The following is a 19876-nucleotide window of genomic DNA, read 5'->3' as shown; positions in this document are numbered from 1 at the left end:
TCATAATTTCCCTACTTTTGCCTCAGTACCTCCTCTTAAGCTGTTCTGTCCATCCTGCTCTTGTTTAAATTTGAAATTTTTTAGGTCAGGTGGACTCTGCCTCCAACGAATAACTTTTTTCAGTCCTTGTAGTGTCTTGCCCATCTTTTGTTGACCACATGTACATTTATTATTCCTTAATAACATAACTGGCAAGAGAGAAACTTGAAATAGCTTAGCAAGAACTGAGCTGCTTTATCAAATCAAATACTATTCAGAGATAGTTTTTTTTAGCTGAAGTTCTTTTTTAATGTCATATGGGCTGATTTGTTTGCTTATATGGAAAGATGAGAAAGATTTTGCATAGATTAAAATCCATTACAATTCAAATGGATGTAAATTGTGAGCACTGAGAAGTGATTGGGATGGGCAGTCAGAATTGGATTCAAATAACATTGTATTACATCCGTCCTGCAATTTCCCTTGTTTTCCCTTTATGTGAAAGAGGCTCCTATTTTTCTTATTCTTGAGGGGCTTGATAATTTATTTTGAATGTCTTCTAGTGCTATTTTATTATTGGAAATGATGAATGGCACTACTGTAGATACCATTTTTTGGTTAATATTTTTTCCGTCTTTTCCTTTTTTAAAAAAATTCCATTTATATCCCGCCCTTCTCCGAAGACTCAGGGCGGCTTACAAGCTTAGCAGTAGCCTTCATTCTATGTATATGCCTGCTTATTAGGGCTTTCACACACAACCCAAGCGGCATTATTACAAAGTCAGCTTAATTGCCCCCAACAATCTGGGTCATCATTTTACCTACCTCGGAAGGATGGAAGGCTGAGTCACCTTGAGCCTGGTGGGACTCGAACCTGCACTAATTGCAGGCAGCTGGTGTTACTTAAGGAGGCATTAGCCCACTGCTCCACCAAGGCTCTTCTTCCTCAATGTGAAAGAGACCAGTGGGAGGATTTGCCTTTGGAGGCCTTTCCTTGAGATTTTTTAGAAATGTGAGAATCCAAGAAGAGATCTCAATGGAACCTCTAATCAACCATCAGGCTTCCACTCTTAAGAACCTCTGGAACGTAAGACCTATGATATAAGATTAGGGAAACTAAGAGAGGATTCATCCTATTAAAATCCTTCAGTCATTTTTATCCTGTAATTAAATAAATCCATAACCTCTGATGTACTAAATATATTAGGAAATAGTTTAGAAATAATAGCAGAGAAAAAATTTAGTGTGAGCACAAATCAGAATATGCTTGCAATGAAAACTGTCTGAAAAAGGACAAGATCAGGCCACATAGTCTCCTGCCTCTCCTGAGAGGAATCATTGTGCCAACTCCCATCACATTTCATAGGTCTTTCTTGCCTTGTATAAGACAAATGGAGGTACAGAAAATGTCCTGTAGATACCCAAATTCATTTCCAAGTTTATGTTTGAACATTCACTGATAGACCCTTGGGCTTCTTCCAAATAAATAAATGCAACAATGTTTTATTCATGATGAGAATTTCAGACAAACCATCATTTTCTTTGGGGAAAAAAATTGGAAACGGTTTGTCTAATTCTTCAAGTGAATTAGAACTGAAGGTAAAATATCAGAAGGATGTTTCTGCATGGAACTCTTTTCAACTGAATACTCCTCAGAAGCTGTTGAGACCAAATTCTCAGATCAATCTATGCAGTTGCAGTCAAAAAGAGTATTTCTTGGTAGTGTTGTTCCTTCTGTGCCATCTAAAATATACAGGGCTCTTTAGAGCCTGATCCTAACAGTAGACATTTCGTGCTACCCAACCTCCTGCTCTTGGCACCTATGAAATTGGAGAGCTTCTGCTCTTCTTTTCTATGTAGTCAGGCTCACTGGAGCCAAAGCAAAATTGTAATGCATTGTTTAACCTTGTCAGCTTGTGTGCTGAGCTCCTTCCACTAATTTAACTCCCCATTAAATCAAAATATATAGCTTCTTTAGGCAGTAAAATGCACTTTTATAATACTCAGTGGTGTATGATTCATCCTATGCGTTCTTTGTGAAGGAATTGGGTCAATTTTATTGATATGAGCAGATGATAACTATACAGCAATTAATAGCAAGTGAATTTTTCCTTCCAGACATAGTTACACAAAGTCCAACGTATCTTCCCCCCTCCTTCAGGGCTCACAAAGTACTGCTTAATTTAGGACCTGAAGGGGCAAACAAGGGATATACTTAGGAAAGGTGATAGATTGTGGCTTTCTTGAAAGTATGTTCAACCACATCAATTAGAATAGAGCTGGAGGGGACCTTGGAGGTCTCCTAGTCCAACCGTCTGCTCAAGCAGGAAACCCTATACCATTTCAGACAACTGGTTGTCCAGTCTTTTCTTAAAAAGTCCAGTGATGAAGCACCCACAACTTCTGAAGGCAAGTTGTTTCATTGGTTAGCTATTCTCACTGGTTAGTTAGTTTCTCCTTAATTCCAGGTTGCTTTTCTCTTTGATTATTTCCCATTCATTAGAAGATCTGCAGAACCAAGCTGGAAACAGGTTATCTTAGGGGAAATTGAACTATTTGGTCACTAAGAGTCAGCTGTCTTGATGTCACATAATTCATACATAACTATCCAACAGTAAACTTTATGTAATAATTAGCACTTAATACAAAGTAAATAAGTATGGAATTCCATTTCCATTTTCTGGAAACAAATTTATTAAATTTTATGGGAATTGCTATTACACTGTAATAGCCAAAGTGCATATAAAATCAAAGAACTTGATTAAGATTTATGGGGTTTTAGCTTAAGGAAAAATAAGTTGAATAAAGGGTAACCTAATATAATTGTATATAATACATTACACATGTGAACAAAGTGGATGTAATTCAAGTTAGAACTCAAAGTCAACCCAATGAAATTGAATATAGGGGGATTTAGGACAGATTAAAAAGAAATTATTCTTGACAGCCAAATTGTGGAATTCATTACCATGAGAGGTAATGATGCCCACTAATACAAACATAGAACATTAGACCAGTTTATGACTGCTAAAGTCATTAATGCTTATTTGTCCTGATTTCTACACATTATACCCAGTTTTTGAGAGTTAGCTTCTAATAACAGTTATTGGGAAATGCAAGATCCAATTGTGTCTTTCTAGAGCATGAGATAAGCCACCAAGTACTTCAATAAGAGGAACTTGGCAGTAGATTATGGCATTGAGAAGAGATATGACTTTTTAGTTCCATAAGTTCCTATAATTGTTTCTATTTAGGAAAGTGGGAGAACTAAATATCAATAGCTAAATTTCTACAGCATGTTTAGTTTGGTTCCACTACTTTGTGGAAAAGAACCTTTAACTTTCATTTTCTCTTTATAGAAACCATACAAAATAATTTTGCTAAAACAAGGACTGTTCAGGGATCAAGACCCCTTTGGAAGTCATGTATGATGTGGAAAATGAGAAATGTTTTATTCTTATCCCATAATCTGGAATTCAAGTTTACAGTAAAACTGATCGGCAGAAATTTCCAAAGAGAATACAGGTAGTCCTTGACTTATGACAATTGATACCAGAATTGTCAATGCTAAGCAAGGCAGTTGTTAAGTGAGTCATGCCCAATTTTACAATTATTTTTGCCATGATTGTCAAGTAAAACACTGCAGTTGTTAAGGGGGTCACATTTTGTTTGTCCAAAGCCAACTGGGAAGGTCACAAATGGTAATCATATGATCCTGGGAGGCTGCAACTATTATAAATACATGTCAGTTACCAAGCACCTGAATTTTGTTCACATGACCATAGGGATGCTGTAATAGTAATAAGTGTGAGAGTGGGTCATAATTTTTTTTCCAGTGGCGTTTTAACTTTGAACAGTCCCTAAATGAATGGCTGTAAGATGAGGACTACTTGTCCTTTATACAAGCTGTAATTAATGCATATAATTCATACCAAAATTGGTGATGGTGATCACTGGCTTTAATGACTTATGTTTGTGTAAGGAATGGGGAGATATCAGCTTTTATATTTAAACAGAATTTCTGTGTTATTGAATAATGCAAATTTTTACAACCTTTTTTGCTATTTTTTTCCTGTAGGTCGAGACTAAGGTGATTGGTGGATTTCTCTAGCTTTATTTCTCTGCACCCACATGTGATGGGGCAGGCTTGGGCAACTGAATCACCTTGAGGGAAGATGGGCAGCATAAAAGATACATAATAGATAGATAGATAGATAGATAGATAGATAGATAGATAGATAGATAGATAGATAGATAGATGATAGATAGACAGATAGAATGATGATAGGGGGAGAGAGAGAGAGAGAGAGAGAGAGAGAGAGAGAGAGAGAGAGAGAGAGAGAGAGAGAGAGAGAGAGAGAGAGAGAGAGAGAGAGAGAGAGATAACCTGGATCATAGATTAGTTGGGAGAGCAGACATGTGAAGTAGGAGGGAGCTTGTGTGGCACATCAGGAGAATTCCCTACAGTGTCATCCTAGGCTTGTCCTTTCAGGTCACAGGTATAGTCAAGTCCCAAGTATGGTGGACAGTTTGTGAGGACCATTAGATGTACTCCTGCCTCCCCCATTTCCTTCAGCTCTGCCTGTAACCCATCACTTGGGCTAGATGGAGGACACTGACCAAACGCTTGTCAATTTCTCTTCAGCCCTCAAATATCTGAAATGTTAGGCACAATGAGAAACCAAAGACTCCCTGTTCAACTTATGGAAAATTGGATGAAAACAGCACCCCTCCCCCATGATAAAAACAATAAAAAGCACAACCAATGTTTTCCTGTAAGGAGAAGCAGCAGAAAATTGGAATGCATTCATTTGGAATAGAACCAACAACTTACAGTTGGCAGAACCAGCCCTTTTCTTGGTTCAAATCTATCTCCCAAGCAGGTGGTGTGCACCTGTTTTCTAAACAGATATAACCATCAGAAATCAGATGTCTCTGTGGAAGCCAGGTGCCTGATCTCTCTCAGTGCCCAACCCAAAATGGCCATGGAGGGCAAGCTTCAATGATCAGAAGAGGAAGGGCAGCTACAAGTATTGAAGGGGAGCTGGGTAGATCTTAGCACTTGACCTTGTCATAATCACCATAAAGGTTTATCAGGCTCAAACTGTATGGACTGGTTTTCTTTGGAAGCCCCCCCCCCTTTTTAAATATTCTGCTAAAGCAGAAGTGAGCAAGCTGAGTCTCTAAAACCCATTTTTGCATCTCTTTAAAGCCATCTCTATTTGTGGTGTAAATGCTAAACTGTACCGTGTTTTCCAGTTTTTAGGTTAAAATTCATGTAAGTGACAAACAAGTAAGGCACAGTCATTTGGAAATTTGAGACCATGTGATGGACGAAGAATGATTGCTTGGGCAATGCGAAAAGCCATGGTGATGACGTTAGAGAAATAGTTACAAAGAAGTAAAGTTTAATAAAGTATAATTTCAGGCAAACTTGTTGCATCTGTTTCCTGGCCTGGCCTACCACAAAGTCTGATTGATCAATCACAAAATACCCATTTATAGAATATGAACTTGCTCCCAGGATATGCGCTTCTCTGGGACCTCACAACACACAGCAAATGTGATGCTGATGATTGGTACTTTATTTTGCAGCATGCCAGCCCTTGTTTTAATTTTTTAATTTCAAGAATCATTTTTAGAAGGTCAGCTTGACAGGCATTGTGAGAAGAGTCTAGATTGCCCAAGGGATCCACATTATTTCCTTGACATAAGCTCAAAACAAACATCTTCCTCAATTTTGCATGTGTCGTTTTGCCATTTATATGACGCAGCCATGATTGGTATCACTGTCCCATACATTTCAGCCTGTGGCTTCCCCATAACCATTGTTCAGGCCTCCAGCTTCCTCAGAGTTGCCTATATCTGGATGAAAGGAGCCCCCTGTGGTCAAATGAAGTGTGCTCAATTCAGTCATCTCATAACCCACCACTCAGTTTACTCGCTTTGACCTTCCAATGTTTTACAGGCATCAGCTATTCAGACACAGTGAGTGCCACTGAGCCTTGTAAGCCCTGTAAGGAGTGTGTGGGCCTGGAGAGCATGTCGGCTCCTTGTGTGGAATCGGACAACACTATCTGCAAATGCATCTATGGCTTCTATCGGGATGAGAGCAATAAATGTAAAAAGTGTCGCATCTGTGAAATGGGCTTTGGGCTTGTCTTACCTTGTGTGGAAAGTCAGAACACATTGTGTGAGAAATGCCCGGCGGGGACGTATTCCGATGAAGCCAACCATGTAGACCCCTGTTTCCCCTGCACAGTGTGTGAGGAGGATGAGATCATTGAGAAGGACTGTACTGCAACTTCAGATGCCAAGTGCAGAGGTAATTATACATTTTTTTAATTGGGGTGGCGGTGGAGAGATGGAGCTAACGAACATGTATAATCCTGCTGTGGAACAGCAGAGATCCTTAGCAATATCCAGAAGCAGGCAACCAGCATTAGTGCTTTAAGCAGTGAGGTAGAGATGGGGGTTCAGCAAAATGTCCTTTGTATAATGTTCTTGATTTTTTCCCCCCAGGTTGTCTTGGTTTCCCCCCTTTTTTTTACAGTTAAGGAAAGGAACATGTTGATTTGTTCTTTTCTTTTTCTTACTGTTTGAACCTCTGAAAAACAAAACAGAGTAGAGCCATTTGGAATTGTCAGCTTCAAGGAGATTCTGATGGCCCCCCCAATGGGAGGATGGAGCTATCCAGTGGGTGAGCCAGATCAAAACTAGTTTAAGATAAAGAACCTTAAGAAAAGAAGCAGCCAGGGGGCTTTACTGACCCCCCACCCAGGAGCAGCTAAGCAAGCACTCATGTCACTAGATTGAGTTTCTCTCAATGGTGAAGTGGTTCTCTTTCTTTCTCTTGCTTAGCAATTATTTCTAAATGAATTTCAGTATTTTTTTATTGAGAAAAATGTGCGATTTGTGCAAAACCTATGCCCCCTTTTGCTGACTTTCTCATAATGATACCTTTACTCCTATTATGATCTCTATCCAAATATACAGCCCATCCTGCCAGCACAGCTCTTTTTTGTACATTTAAAAGGTCTCAAAAGGGTACCTTGTAACCATAGAAATGGAATTGAAGATGGTCTATGTATTTATTACTTTTAACCTGCCTTTGTTATTTTTAAAATAGTGTTGAACATACCTAATAGTCCTTCTTCCTCCTATTTTCCCCACAACAACAATCTTTCATGCCAAAGGTGGGACTAGAACTCACAGTATCCTGGTTTCTAGGCCAGCCTCCTAACTTGTATAACAAATATTAGAATTCCTGAGCATGTGAGATCTTGATATGCATATGCATACAAAGAAGGTTGATAATGGTGCTGTAAAGTGAAATAGCAAGGACCACACACTAAAGATCAATTCCTTTCTTCCTCTATATACCGGATTCATGCTGTAAGGCAGATATGTAAAACACAAGGCCTGCGGGCCGGATGCAGCCTGTGATGTAGTTTCATGTGGCCTGCGAAGTCATCCTGGAAACATTGAGGGAATGGACCCCGCTGCCTTGGCCCTGTGACTGATAACACTTAAACAGAAATCAACCTGCTCTATTCTTACTTCCTAAGTATGTTTTGACCTGCAAAAGTTAACAGGTTACAGACTTTCTATGGCATGAAGATAAACAAGATCTCCTGCTATTCTCCTGCCAGGGAAATGGCAAACTGTACTGTAAAGCATAGTAATATGGTGTAGTTCTGAACTTAGCATTCAGTGCCAACATTATAATTAGAGGACTGTTTAGAACCGGGGTGTCAAACTGCCGGCCCATGGGCCGGATGCATCAGGAGGAAACCACAAGTTCTGATACATCGCATGATGTCACATGACATCGCGAGTTTGACAAGTCTGATTTAGAATATTCTTAAAAGACTTTCCCCATTTGATTGGGCCTGCCATTATTACTATTGCACATAGGATCTTTCCTTGTTGGTCCAACCTCTATCATCAATTGAGTCACAGGAGAAGGCTAATAAAGACTTGTCTATCTCTGCCTCCTCCTCCTCCTCCTCCTCCATATGTCTGTGCTTGTCTATGTGTAGCAAACAATGGCAATAGCATGGAGAAGATTTGGCAAGATCAAGAGTGAAATGTGGATGGTGGGCTCTGGCATGAACCTGACTGTATAGATTTTGGTGCTGGTCCTCCTATCAAATTTGACTTTCCCCGTTTTTTCTCAACCATTGGAAAAGAGCCTATATATTAAATGTCACTATACTCATCTTCTGCCTAATCTTAGCTGTATCCAATTATCTAATGCTTGCTTATTAAGTCTAGAATATTTATTGGGATTCTCAGAATCCCAATGTTTATTTGATGTGTTTTATTTCTCATAGTGGAAAGCAGAAATTTGACAGTATAATACAGGTCATGGAAACCAATCTTTTTTGCTTGGCAACATTTCTATTAAAAAGATAGGAATTCCAATATGAGATTGATTTCTTGTCATCCCAAGCCTTCACGCATGGCCCACTTTGCAGAATAGTAGCAAGTAGAGTTATTATCAAAGTACAGATATCTGTATATTTTATTTATGGAAGAAAGGGCAATGGGAAATGGGTAGGGGTGATTTGCAGAAAAGCATAACAAGGGGAAATGGCTTAGAAATGTCTCTTCAGGGTATCCCATTCTTCAGCTTTATTTTGAGGCTGTAGAAGTTGAATGTAATAAAACAGACACAAGACAAACAAACAGAAGATAAAAATAATTACCCACTACATTCACACTTGTGCTAAGCTATAGTGTGGTTTAACTGTTTGTAATTCAGTGTCTGAACTCAGCCATTGTGGTTTTGCTATCCCAGCCTAGGGTGAACTGAGCCAGTTGTGGTCTATCCAGTAAAACATAGTTAAACAGAAGAGTTTTAAGTTTGAGATGTGGGGGGGGGAATCAAAGCTGACTTAAAGAAACCAAACAAAATTACAGTTCTATGCCCACTGCTGTATCTGAGAATAAAACAAATGTGTTTATATGATATACGCCAGAACTGATGTGATTTGATTTGCAAGCTGGCTCTGATCCTAGTTGAACGACAGAGTTCCTGGATGGTCTTCAACAGTGCTTGTTATATTGAGCTCTTTTTCAAGAAGTTTTCTGGCATTCCAACTTCACTGGTTCAGATACAACCACTCCAATCAGAGAAAAAGTGATCTAGAGACAGATACATATCTTGTCCCCTGCCCAATTTCTCTTTCCTCTTCTCTTCCTTGACAGCAGGCATTGACAATATGACTCTGCAGGCTAGCACTCAGGGTAACAGTGGGATCCAAACTTATTAAAAGTAATGTTTTTTTTAAAAAAGGCCAAAATCTTTTTATATAATAAAGTAAATAAACCAAAAGAAAATACAAATACAGCTTTATGACAATATCATCAGTATTTATGAAACTGTATAACTTTAAAAATAGGAATAAAAAAGGAGGGAGAAGAAAAACTGGGGCTAAAAAAATAAATTGTAAATAGAACAGTGCCAAAAATTGACCATTTTTCTCAAGGGTCTTCTCCTTGGATATAGCTAAGAGAACTAACGGATTTTTAACATACAATTTGTTTACTTATTTATCTATTGATGTGTATTTCATTTTCATTTTGACTTATAATGATTTACAGCAGCTAGAACATCTAAGGTAAATAATAACAATAATGTAGAGTGACATGAACAATCCTGCTGATTTTAGTTCCAAATGCAACAATAAACCTAAACAATATGAATTGTTATTCTAACTTTTGAACTCTAGCTTACTCCAAGAGGAAGCTAAATAAGATAACTATGGTTTTTGAAAATGTTCTCAGGTGTCCTGTATACACAAACATTTTTGTTGTTTTAATCTCATTTTAAGATCATAAAAGATTGTTTTCACATTATTTGCAGTGATCTTCTATGTATTTACAAAGATGGGGCAACATGCCTATTTAAGTGATGCATAAATAACATGCCTGTTAATAAATAACAGGCCTGTTATTTATGTGATGCATAAATAACATATATCAATTTCACCATATTTCTTCAGCTTTTTATAAAAATGGGGGTTTGGCCCAGGAGCCACTATTAATTCTTCCAAAACCTCTAATTACTTATAATTTCTGAGGCAGTGATAGCATCTGGACTAAATAAACCAAATAACAATGATTAAACTGAATACACTGCCAAGAACATTCTGAGTTCAATAAAACTTGTTTTTTAAATTTTATGTTAAACCAGCTTCCTTGAAACTAAGGTTGTTGTGTTCTGGGATTGTTGAGGCATTGATGAGGCGAAGTGGAAAGTAACAGAATGTTTATTGAGTTTAACACAGAAGCAGCTCTAACAGTCGCTTTGACATATATTTATACGGACCGCCGATAGGCGGCAGCCAATGAATTTAAAGTGATCTTCCCACTCAAAAGACAAACTTGCAAAGTGGTAGACAGACAGTTAAGAGTTTAAATGAATACAACAGTTAACCATTTACAACTGCTCGTATCAATTCTCCTCAATACATAATGCCCCTCCCCCCTAGATAGTTCACACATTCAGGACATGAACATAGTCCTGCAAGTACTTCGGTGGCTTCCGGGACCACTCTGAATGCCTCAATACCATTGGTGGTTCCTGGTCTGCCAGCTCCCTTGCCTAACTAGGTAGACCGGGGCCAGTTGATGCTGCCAATCACCAGAAACAATTCTCTTTAACAACTCCTTGGTCGTTCTGACCATACACTCTGCTTGGCCATTCAAAGCCAGATGAAAGGAGGCTTAAGTGGCATGCCTAATCATGTTAGTCCTCAAAATGGACTGAAATTCAGTAGCAGTAAATTGTGTCCTGTTGGGTAAGCCATGTGTGGCAAAGATTCTGCACAGTTCCTGGATGGTCCTGGCAGTAGTCATAGTAGGGACAGGTGCAACCTCCAGCCATTTGGAGTAACTGTCCATGACAATGAGGAACAGCTGTCCCTGGAATGGTCCCGCATAGTCTATGTGAATCCTCAATCATGGGATTTGTGTGGTTTCCCAGTGATGTACTGGGGCTTGAGGCATTTCAGGTCTGGATTGCTGGCAAATGTTGCAATCTTTTACTTCGACCTCAATATTTAATTTAATTTAATTCAATTTATTGAGATTTTTATACCGCCCTTCTCCCAAAGGGACTCAGGGCGGTTCACAGGGCATAAATATAAACACCAATACAAACATTAAAAAATAATTAAATTAATGCCCAAGTTAAAACCAGAATACTAAAACAAACCAATAAAAAACCCAAGTACCCCCATCAGGCCAGACCCGCTAGTTCAAATAAATGGGTCTTCAACCCGCGACGGAAGGATCGGAGGTCTGATGCCATCCGGAGCTCGACCGGCAGTTGATTCCATAACGCCGGAGCACCCACAGAGAAGGCCCTCCCCCTGGGGGCCACCAGTCGACATTCCTTGACAGGAGGCACCCTGAGGAGGCCCTCTCTGTGGGCGCGCACAGGGCGGAGGGGAGTCGACGCCGGCAGCAGGTGGTCCTCGAGGTATCGCGGACCCATGCCATGTAGGGACTTAAAGATCATAACCAAAACCTTGAACCTTACCCGGAAGACAACTGGCAACCAATGCAGCTCACGGAGCAAAGGTGTAACATGGGAGTACCGGGAAACTCCCAAGACAACTCTCGCGGCCGCATTCTGTACCAGTTGGAGCCTCCGAGTAGTCTTCAAGGGAAGTCCCATGTAGAGAGCGTTACAGTAGTCTAGGCAAGAGGTCACGAGCGCATGAGTGACCGTACACAAGGCCTCCCGATCCAGATAGGGCCGCAACTGGCGCACCAGGCGAACCTGGGCAAAAGCCCCCCTAGTCACGGCCACTATGTGATCCTCCAAAGTGAGTCGTGAATCTAGGAGGACTCCCAAGTTGCGAGCCCTATCCACAGGGGGTAAAAGCTCACCCCCCATAGAAAGAGGTGGAACATCCCAGGTGTCTCGGGAAGCCGGAATGTACAGCCACTCAGTCTTGTCAGGGTTGAGTTGAAGTCTGTTCCTCCCCATCCAGACCCGAACCGCCTCCAGGCAACGGGACATCACAGCGAGGGCATCACTGGGGTGGTTTGGGGTCGAAATAAAAAGTTGGGTATCATCAGCATATTGATGATACCCAACTCCAAAACCACGAATGATCTCACCCAGCGGCTTCATATAGATGTTGAACAGGAGAGGCGAGAGGACCGACCCCTGAGGAACTCCACAAGTGAGAGTCCTAGGGGTCGACCTCTGCCCCCCTGCCAACACCGACTGCGAGCGTCCCAGGAGATAGGAGGAGAACCACTGAAAAACCGTGCCTCCCACTCCCAATCCCCTGAGACGCTGCAGCAGGATACCATGGTCGATGGTATCAAAAGCCGCCGAGAGGTCTAATAGGACTAGGACAGAGGAATACCCCCTATCCCGAGCCCTCCAGAGATCATTCACCAGAGCGACCAATGCCGTCTCCGTGCTGTGCCCGGGCCTGAAACCCGATTGGTAAGGGTCCAGATAATCCGCTTCATCCAGGACCAGAGGGAGCTGATGCGCCACCACACTCTCAACAACCTTCGCAAGAAAGCGAAGGTTGGAGACTGGACGGAAGTTGTTCAATACAGCTGGGTCCAAGGCAGGCTTCTTGAGGAGAGGTCTCACCACCGCCTCCTTCAAGACGGTGGGGAAATAACCCTCACTCAAAGAAGCAGATATAACCGCCTGGAGCCAGCCTCGTGTCCTCTCCCTAGCTGCGTAAACCAGCCAAGAAGGGCACGGGTCCAATAAGCATGTGGTGGAACTCAGCTTCCCCATAATCCTGTCCACTTCATCAGGGGTCACAGAATCGAACTCCTCCCAGATAACATTGACAAGACCGCCCGTGTCCTGATCGTCAGACTCTGCCCAGCTGGAGTCCAAACCGGTCCGAATCCGAGCGATTTTATCCAACAGATGTTGACCAAACTCCTCGGCACGACCCTGCAAGGGATCCTCCCTCACCTCCTGATTAAGAAGGGAGCGAGTCACCCTAAACAAGGCGGCCGGGCGATTGTCTGCGGACGCGATGAGGGTAGAGAAGTAATTACACCTCGCCTCCCTCATCGCAGCGAGATAAGACCTAATATAGGTTCTTAACCGCAATCGGTCGGGTTCAGATCGGCTGGACCTCCAGCAGCTCTCTAGGCCCCGTTTCCGCCGCTTCATCTCCCGGAGCTCCGCGGAGAACCATGGAGCTCGCTGGGATCTGCGCCGGGTCAGGGGCCGCAAGGGTACAACCCGGTCGAGTGCCTCAGTGGCTGCCCTTTCCCAGGCTTCCACTAAGGCATCCGCCGAGCTGTGAGCAATGGAGGCAGGTGGAGACCCCAGCGCCGCTTGGAATCTCTCAGGATCCATTAGGCGTCTGGGGCGGTACCATCTAGTTGGCTCCGTACCTCCACGGCGAGGGGTGGCAAAATGGAAGACCAGCCGCAGGAGGTGATGATCGGTCCATGACAGGGGCATAGTAAGTGGAAAGCCCCCACCAAGATCATCCAACCACCGTCCAGATAAGAAAGTCAGGTCAAGGGTGTGGCCTCCCTCATGAGTTGGCTCAGAAATTACCTGCGTCAGGTCCATGGCCGTCATGGAAGCCATGAACTCCCGAGCAAGCTCAGATGAACCTCCCAGGGATGGTAGGTTGACGTCTCCCAAAACTATAAGTTTGGGGAACTCAACCACCAACCCTGAGAGGACATCGAGCAGCTCGGGCAGGGCTGCCGCTACGCGACTAGGCGAAATGTACACGAGCAGCAAGCCCAACTGCGCCCCAGAGCCAAATCTCATAAAGAGAGACTCACACCCGACTATCTGAGGAACGGTGGTCTCCCGCGGACATAAGGTCTCCCTAACGATCACCGCCACTCCCCCACCCCTACCCTGAGCTCGAGGCTGGTGTAGCACCCGGAAGCCTGGTGGGCAAAGATCAACCAAAGGGACCCCACCCTCTGGCCCCAACCAAGTCTCCGTGATGCAAGCCAGGTCCGCATGCTCACCCTCAACTAAATCCCTAATAAGGGGAGCTTTGTTGACCACGGACCTGGCATTCAGGTACACCAGCCGGAGCTCAGGAGGCTGCACATCCTCGCTCCCGGAACCTCGGGAAAGAAGCAGAGGGTCGGAGCGCCCCACCGCTTGCAAATAGCGCAGACGGCGCTCCCGGTAACGATATGGCCCCCTGTCTATCCGCCTGCTGCCATTCCCCGTCGTGGGAATTGGTAATCCCACGACCCGCTCATGAGCCCCGGAGACAACGACCCCTCGTTCTCCCCCCGCGCGGTCAGACCCAAGTCTGGCCTGAACTATGGTTGATTGGCCGCCCCCCAAAGCCAAACAACCCCTATCACCCACCCCCCTCCCCAACCCCGTAAAATTTTTTGATAAAAACAAAATCAGGGGCCTCTTGTTACATTTATGTTGACGGCCCCTACCCCTGCCCAGCCATCTCTCAGAGACCCAGAACTCGGGCCCTTCATCGAGGTTAGAATTTAAAGAGGCGGGTCGCACCCAGGCGAGGGGGGCACCTCTGAGGGCGAGCAAGTCCGTGCTAGTATATTGTCGCATGTTAGTCCAGCAAGTCCAGAATAGGTAGTCCTGGAGATGATCAAGTCCATAGGAGGGTCGAAGGCCGGAAAAGAAAATATCTGGATCCACACCCAGCTGCACTGCCACTTAGCTGGGTGCCCCAGTAAACAGGTCACCCCCGCCCTCTCACGGCAAGTTGCAACTCTGTACCTGGGGATGGTCAAAGATATACTCTGGGTAGGCATGCCCCATAGAGCTCCCACCTCTATGGGGCTGCAGATGTAAAAGTCAGCCACTCTCCCACCATGGCTGATACCCAGGACCGACCAAATCCAAAGGGGAGAGGGGGAGGCAGACAAAATTATATATTCAGGCAGAAGAGTAGATGGGCCAAAATGGGCGAAATGGTCTAAAAGCGTCACTGCCGTTAGAGTGGTCCAAAGGTGGTATAAAGACCGCCTGTTGCTCCATTGAAGCGGTCCAAAGACGCCGTTGCCAACACAAGCGGTCCGAGGCAGCACAGGAAGCATCATCGCTGCTAGGATAACTCTCAGTCGCCCTCTCCGCCGCCAAAACGGCCCGAGGACGATAGCGTCACTAAAAGCAGCCTGATGCAGTCTGGGGTAAGATGAAAGCACCACCGCCGGCGGGAGGGGCCGAGAGCCCGAGAAACATCGCAGCCAGTCACTGGCCTCCACAAGCGGCCCAAATAGGCCAGAAAACACTGATGCCGCCGAGGTGGCCCAAAAACAGGTCAAGTGTTGCCACTCGGGCCAAGAGGCCCCAGGAATGCCACCGCTTAGTGCTGGTCGTTGAGAACGGCCCGAGTCCACTGCTGCCGCCGTCGTCGTCGCCGGATGCAGGCCATCTCTGCCGTCGAATGCGGCCCCAGGAGACGCCGCTACCAGCGGCAACGCCAACGCCCACGCCGTCGCCGCCATCGCCGCCATCGCCGCCGCCAAGTCGGACCCACAGGCGTCTCTCTCGGCAACCAGAGGCAGCCCGAAGATGTTAAGGGCGGCCCGAAACGGCCCGGGGAAGCAAAAAACGCCGCCACCGAGCGCCGCACCGAGCGCAGCCCGAGAAACTGCCGCCACCAGCGCCCACGCCGCCGCCGCCATCACCGCCACCCCAAACGCACCCGCAAGTGTCCTCCTCGTCCTCCTCGCCGACCAGAACCCGTCTGAGAGCAGCAAGCAGCCCAACCGGTCCGGCACAGCAGGGAACAGCAGAGAACAGCAAGAACAGCAGGGAACGCCGGAGGCGGCGACAAACAGCTGAGAGGCGGCCCGAAAAAAAAAAAAAAAAAAAGACAAGCGGCAAGCGGCAAGCGGCAGAAGGCAGAAGGCAGAAGGCAAACGAAGGCAGACAGATGAAAAAGCTCGCAGGTTAGCTGCCTCGTCCCCCAATCCACATCCCAGGCAGCCCGAAGGCTCCTGAGGGGCTCCAAAAGGACACCTCCAAACTGGGACTCACGGAGCTCACGGAGCTCGGACAAGCACGTCCGCCATCTTGAAACCAAATGATATCCTTATCCAACCCTGGCCACCACAGGTAGCTTCTCAATAGTGACTTCATCCTGACTATCCCAGGATGTCCCTCATACAGAGATTCTAAGACTCTAGTCCTCATAGAGTGTGGAACTATGACTTGACTTCCCCATAGAATGCAGCCCTTGAATGCTGACAGCTCATCCTTCCTTCTGATGAAGCTGTGAAATTCTGTTCCCAGACTGGCTTCTGGCCACCCCCTCAGGACCCAGTTCAAAACACAACTGAGTGTTTTGTCAGTGGCTGTTTCAGCAGCCACATCCCCTGCATGAAGGGGAGACTCTGGCAGGTCCTGGATTGCCAGGATGCATGCAGAAGGTGCAGGGTCTGGTTCTGAGTGAGGGAGGGGCAGCCTGCCAATATTTCTGCTGACTCTCCAGCTATGAGGACATCATTGAAGTAAGGGCACACACCTGGGATATTTTTGAGTGTGCACTCCATAACGCTCTGGAGAAGACCTGGGGCCACACTGACCCCAAACTGCAGGCGATGAACCTTGAATGCCCCCCTATGGGTCACTATTGTTTGAGCTTCCACCATGGCATCATCCATGGGCAGTTGCTGATACCCCTTTGCCAAGTTCAACTTGGCAAATAGGCGACCTCCCTGTAGTGATGCCAAGATATGGCTGACTACAGGTACCGGATATGCATGCTGCTGAAGTGCTTTATTTATAGTGAACTTATAGTATGCACAGATATGCACCTCACCATTGGGTTTAAGTGGTGTGACTATGGGAGTTTCCCACAAACTGCTATCTATTGGTTGCAACACACCCTGCTGCACCAACTTATCTAGCTCTGCATCAATCTTAGGTTTAAGGGCAAAAGGCACTCTGTGGGGCTTGATCCTGATTGGGGTTATCGTTGGATCAAGGTGGAGGGCAATTGGAGCTCCCTAAGCTAGGGCTGAAAACAATCAGCATATTCCTGGCAGACAGTCATCAGGTCCACTGCTTTCGTTCGGTTAATGCCAGTCACATGTAGGCCCAGGGCATCAAATCAATCTAACAAGATGAGGCTTGTACGCTCAATTCCCACAACATCGAGGGAACCCTCAAACTCTTTGAATTGTACTTTAAATGTAGCTTCCCCTTTAACTGCTACACAGAAATTTTAAAAATCCATCAACACTATTTGATGGCTTGAATTTAACTCTTTTGCTGCTGTGACTGCAAATGTAGTTAAAAGTTCTTTGAGAAGCTATGGACAGGGCTGACCAGGTGTCCAATTCCATTGAGCATGGAATTCCTTGAAGCTTAATTTTAAGCCTAAGCTTTTCTTTAAGGGGGCGATGGGCTCCTGTTCTTAAAATGCTCCTTCTACTGGAGCAATATCCAACTCTATTTTGCCCCGGGGACCCTGTGCCTTTCCTGGGGAAGTCTTCTGGCAGAGATTCCCTCTGGCGACCTTTGAAAACAATGGCGATGTGGCCTTGTTTGCCACATGCCTGACAAACTGCTGTATGGAACCTGCACTCAGAGCGCCAGTGTCAACCTCCACAGCCCTCACAAGTGACTGATGCCCTCTTTCTGGTAGCTTCTGCAGCTGGTCGATCTCATTGTCCATATCTAGGTTGACGGCTCTTGCAGAGTCTTCATGGTGGATTGTTATCTGACTGGCAACGTTCTTGGAGGGCTGTAAGGCTTTGACAGCTCCCCTGGCAGCCTCTTCTGCCATTGCTTCTTTTAAGGCATCCTGGGACGTCAAAGTCTCCTTCGCAAACAGCCTCTGCTGTCCCTATTTCTCAAGCTGCATACCAGTCGGTCCTTGAGCCGGTCTTCTAAGTCTGGGAAGTTGCAGAGCCTGGATGCCTGTGTCAGTGCGGCCACAAAGTTGGCAGCTATCTCTCCAGGTTGCTGTTCCTTCTGTTCAAATGCGTGTCTCCAGGTGATGACGGAGAGCTTTGGTTCTAAATGCTCCTTAGGTTTTCTCTTGAGCTCAGCGTAGGCGACTGACTCTAAACTTGCAGGGGTGACTAAATTTTCAGCTATGTCAAACATCTCCTGGCCACACAAGCATAGTAGCATTGCAGCCTTTAAGCCATCTTCAATGACTTGGTTCACTCTTAGATAATTTTCGACTCGTGAAATGTACCAACTCCATCGCTCTGGGTGCGATACGTCGAACTCTGACAGCTTGCCAATCTTTGCCATGGCTTACTGTTACTAGTCTCTCAATGCCTTGTGCTCCTAAGGGCTTCTGTGTTGATCCTAGGGACAGGTCCCTTAGGATATGGTTGCCTCCAGGGGGGAACGTTGTTCCTACCAGGGTGCTGATGCCTGGTCTTACCCCTAATGACTCTTGGCTTCTTCGTCCTTAGCAGCACATCCCACCCTCATCACCACTGTTGTGTTCTGGGATTGTTGAGGCATTGACGAGGTGAAGTGGAGAGTAACAGAACATATATATATATGTCAAAGCGACATATATATATATATATATATATATATATATATATATATATATATATATATATATATATATATATATATATATATATATATATATATATATATATATATGTCAAAGCGACTGTTAGAGCCGCTTCTGTATATATACAGACTGCCGATAGGCAGCAGCCAATGAATTTAAAGCAATCTTCCCGCTCAAAAGACAAACCTGCAAAGTGGTAGACAGACAGTTAAGAGTTTAAATGAATATAACAGTTAACCATTTATAACTGCCATATCAATTCTCCTCAATACATAACAAAGGTGATCTTGGTTAATTATATTGTGACAAAGCCAGTTTATCACAGGCATTGATTAAGATGCTTAATTTAAGTTTTTGAGAGGTAAACATGCCAACAGCAACCAAGTAATTTTCATCTATACTTTCCAACATTGAATGTAGATATTGAAGATATTAAATGTGGATATTGAAATAAATACAAACAAGGTTCTCAGTATTAGCCAGAATTTTAATGTGTTCAAGTAATAAATCTTGTCTGAACTAAAGAAGTGTTGAAGTTCCTATAGCCAAAACCCAAAGCTGGATTAAATGCTAATGATAATACTGAAAGTGTGGAGAATTAAACCCACCTCTCTCTGTTTGTTTGTATCCTGACTTTATTATTTTTACAAATATCTCAAGCAGTGAGCATATTTAATGGGACTGATAGTTGTTATTTGTGCAATGAAGACCCTTCAGAAAAATCTATTTGGTCAGTTCTTCATTTAAAATAATGGGATGGAATGGAATAAATGTAAATCAAACCAAAGGCTAATCTCTGGCAGACACTTTTTGTTCTTATACAACTTCCCAGGAGATCTTGGAAGTTTTTCGTTTTCATTTTTTTATGTGTCCAGTTTCTTAAAATCAGTAAGTTATATCATGGTTTGGAGAAAATCCTTAAACTGTAGTTTTCCAGTTTAGATGTCATAGGATATTCAGGCCACACTAAGTACTGTATTTTGTAAAATTGATTATAAAGAGAGGCCCGCAAGACTGGACAGTCTTTCCTCTAGGTTGGTTATAAGGAGGATTCTGAGAAACGACTTGTTCAAAATATATTGAGCTTTATATTCAGAACAGTTTTACAAAATACTTGGAGTTTCTTCTTTTCATTCCTATGCTATTACTTCTCTTCTTTGATTTTTTTTTTGGTGAGCTAGCAAGATAAGCACTCTTGCTTACGGACAAGGTTGGTTCTTTTTATTTTTTAGATTTTTTTAAAAAATCCTGCCTTTATTATTTTTGTAAATAACACAGGGTGGCAAACATATATGATACTCCTCTTTTCCCCACAACTCTGTCAAGTGAGTTGGGCTGGGAAGGAGTGACTGGCCAAAGACACCCAGCATCTTTCATGTCTA

The 19876-nt window shown here is 44.1% G+C and overlaps 1 protein-coding gene across 1 annotated transcript in view; it reads left to right on the top strand.

Moving 5' to 3' along the window:
- NGFR (nerve growth factor receptor) overlaps positions 1-19876 on the top strand; it is a gene marked incomplete at its 3' end in the record, with an annotated part of 75382 nt that overhangs the window by 43623 nt on the left and 11883 nt on the right. The window contains exon 3 of the mRNA XM_083376505.1: positions 5948-6304. Within this exon, the coding sequence (XP_083232631.1) occupies positions 5948-6304 (357 nt within the window). The remainder of the gene's footprint in view (positions 1-5947; positions 6305-19876) is intronic.

This window comes from Vipera ursinii, assembly GCF_947247035.1.
Source record: "Vipera ursinii genome assembly, chromosome: Z".
NCBI lineage: Eukaryota > Metazoa > Chordata > Lepidosauria > Squamata > Viperidae > Vipera > Vipera ursinii.
The sequence above is the reverse complement of the archived record's forward strand: the minus strand, read 5'-3'. Positions and strand labels throughout refer to the sequence as shown.